Raw genomic sequence first — 3,282 nt, 5'->3', positions numbered from 1 at the left:
GTGTTGTCCTCCCGACTGTGTAATGAGGCACACCCTGCACTCCACTGATACATTAGTTTTTGCTTTTTTACAAATTTGTTGTTGTTTTTTTGTTTTGTTTTTTTGGAGGGGGGAGGGGAGGCCAGCTTTATAATAATCGTGCCATTTGTAGATCAGATTATAGTCTTCGCGTTTAAACTTAGGATACCATGGAAATATGACAAAAAATGTGAGATGATAATTTGTATGATTTCATAAAACGAGATAGTAGTCTTTCATGTAGTTCAAGTTGACGACGACATGACATGACTAGCAGTGAGCGAGGAGAAACTCCTTGCTGGTCAATTCCTTCGCAGAAAGCCGAAAGCTGTGCTTTTTTATCACCTGGGATTCTGTTATGGACTGCACAAGGAGTTGGGAAGCCATACTGTGAGTAACGACAACTTTAATGCCCGTATGTAGTTCCTGTGGCATTATCTAACATTTTCAGTTCCACCAAATGGAAAAGGAAAAGCGAGACTGAGTAAAACAGAGTTTAAAAAAAGTGGTCAATTCCTTCGCGGAAAGCCGAAAGCTGTGCTTTTCACTTTGGGTTGTCTTATGGACTACACAAGGAGTTGGGAAGCCATACTGTGAGTAACGACAACTTTAATGCCCGTATGTAGTTCCTGTGACATTATCTAACATTTTCAGTTCCATTAAATGCAAAAGGAAAGAGACTGAGTAAAAGAGTTTAAAAAAAAAAGAAACTGAATGCTTCTTACTAAACTCTCATTAACGACTGCCTGCAACAGCAAGACATTTTAAAAGGGCGTTACTTTTAACATAAAAAAAGTAAGGCGAGCGGGTGGGGGAGCCCTCTGGGCCTCTCTGGGCCCCTCCCCTGGATCCGCCACTCAATACGATTAACACAAGACTTGCAACTATTCACCGACACCAGATAGCTACGGGATGGGGGTAAATATTCTTTAGGACCAAATTTGTTAGATGAATAGAGCGAGTTTCAAATGAGTGTCGAATAAACAATACCAAAGTAATTACTTCGACCAATCACGGCAGGTGCAAACAGCGCAACGAACCAATCCAAATTCGCACCAATTCCATGTAACTTGCTCAAAGGGCGCGAAAAATTGCGCGTGCAAGTTGCGATTGGTTTTGGCTTTCCCTCTCATTGGTTGATAAACCAGCGCGAGACTTTTAAGCCAGTGACTGAGCGTAGCAATCGCAATCGTGTAATTACTTTCGACAGTCATTTGAAAAACTATCTCCTCTCTTAGCTATAACGTTAGTGGTATACACCCTTTTAATAAGTCGCGGCGCCATTTTGAATATTAAATTTATGACGTCATTCGCGGAAAGTAATCTGTCATCTTTTGCGCTGATTTCATTACGTTGGATCATGTTTGATCGCTCGACATCAAATGTCATCGTCAATAGAAGAGTTCAAGAAAGGTCAGTATTTTTTCATAGCACCTTATAAATATTACCTGAGATAAAACTGAGAAGATAACCTTTTTGTTAGGCTCAAATGGTTGCAATTGTGCCGTTCCTTTGTATAATTCCTATGGGGATATATTCGACCACAGCCGCAAGAGGAATGTCACTTATCACAAGATACCAAGCGCACCAGAACTGCAGAAATTATGGCTTCAACGAATAAGAAGAGAGGAAAAGTCAGGGTTTAAGGTATGTACTCGATTTCTGTAAAAGTACGTAACTGTACATACATTTTATTTCGACTAACCGCCATGACACCTGCTATCTTTTCTAGGTCCAGCAACACACGGTTGTTTGTTCTCTTCACTTTAAAGATAACGATTTAGAAAGATCAGGATTTAGTGGTCGTTGGTACTTAAAGCCTGGTACTGTTCCATCTGTCTTCCAGTGTTGGGAGCACAAACCATACCTCACTTCTAAACCACCAAAAGAAAGGAAGTTAAACAAGTTTCAGCTTAGATCAAGTGAAGTAAGTTGTAGGAAAAGGAAGACCAGTGATGAAAGTCTGACAGCATTTGAAGCTGAACCGATTGAAGATTGTGTTGACTCGAGGGTGGCTGCCATAGATGGCATGAAAGAGACAGAAACTGAATTAGCCGAACTAAAAGTACATATTTTATCATTAACTGAAAAGTTAAAAACCGGTAACACGAAGATTGAACAGCTCGAACAAACTGTGCGTGAGATGGAGTTCTGCATTGAAAACATTGAAGACGCTGATATCTGCTTTTACACTGGGTTTCCAAATCGTCAAGTCTACAATGCAGTGTTGACTTATCTTAATCCAGGTGCCAATGGTGAAAATTTGGTGTACACGCGAAATGAATCAAGGCCTGACGTAAATTCTACTCCAGTTAGAAAAATTGGACGACCCAGAAAACTGACTCCCACAAATCAATTTTTTCTGTTCCTTTGCAGAGTAAGGATTGGACTTTTTGAACGTGACCTCGCTTATAGATTTAACATCTCTATTGGAACTGTCAGTAACATCGTTATTTCGTGGGCCAATTTCCTATATTTAAGACTTGGATCGTTAAGCATTTGGCCAAGCAAAAAGGTAATTTTGGAGAAAATGCCAGAGTCATTCAAGTCCAAATACAAAGAAACCAGGGTTATCATTGATTGCACCGAGATAAAAGTTGAAATGCCTTCCTCACTTGTGTTGAAATCTCAGACATACTCAAACTACAAGAGTGCAAATACATTAAAGGGACTTGTGGGAATCTCACCAAGTGGCAGCATAACATTTCTGTCTCAACTGTATACTGGCTCAATATCAGACCGGGAAATTACTGAACGTTGTGGTATTCTTAACATGCCATTTCAAGCTGGTGACAGTCTAATGGCTGACAAAGGATTTGACATCCAAGATTTGCTTGATCCAATTGGTGTCACGTTAAATATTCCTCCATTTTTGCAAATGCAAGACCAAATGCCTGCTAATGATGTTCTGCAGACACAACAAATAGCAGCTGAAAGAATTCACGTGGAGAGAATTATAAACAAAATTAAAAATTTTCATATATTTGATCAGATCATTCCAATATCCCTGGCCGGTTCTATCAATCAGATATGGACAGTGTGTGGATTATTAACTCTGTTCCAAAACCCTATTATTTCTTGAATTGTCATAGCTTACATCTCTTTTACATCATGCTTAGCTTGTTAGCTTTCTATAGGTAATTACACTGAATGCCTATGACTGTTGCTGTGACCTTAAAGGTTAGCAACAGAGAGGAAGCAATGTGTTTAATTTGACTTCATGGTAGCAACAAATATTGAAATCATACTTTATTCTAATCTTGA

The 3,282-nt window shown here is 39.3% G+C and overlaps 1 protein-coding gene across 1 annotated transcript; it reads left to right on the top strand.

The window, feature by feature from the left end:
• Nucleotides 1–284: 284 nt before the first annotated feature.
• Nucleotides 285–3,100, top strand: LOC137987822 (uncharacterized). Its single transcript, XM_068833898.1, has 3 exons — nucleotides 285–408; nucleotides 1,502–1,665; nucleotides 1,751–3,100. The coding sequence occupies exons 1-3, from the start codon at nucleotides 285–287 to the stop codon at nucleotides 3,098–3,100; spliced, it is 1,638 nt and encodes a 545-aa protein (XP_068689999.1).
• Nucleotides 3,101–3,282: the final 182 nt, after the last annotated feature.

This window comes from Montipora foliosa, unplaced genomic scaffold (genome assembly GCF_036669935.1).
Source record: "Montipora foliosa isolate CH-2021 unplaced genomic scaffold, ASM3666993v2 scaffold_390, whole genome shotgun sequence".
NCBI lineage: Eukaryota > Metazoa > Cnidaria > Anthozoa > Scleractinia > Acroporidae > Montipora > Montipora foliosa.
Note: the sequence above shows the minus strand (reverse complement) of the source record. Positions and strands in the feature narration are given on the sequence as shown.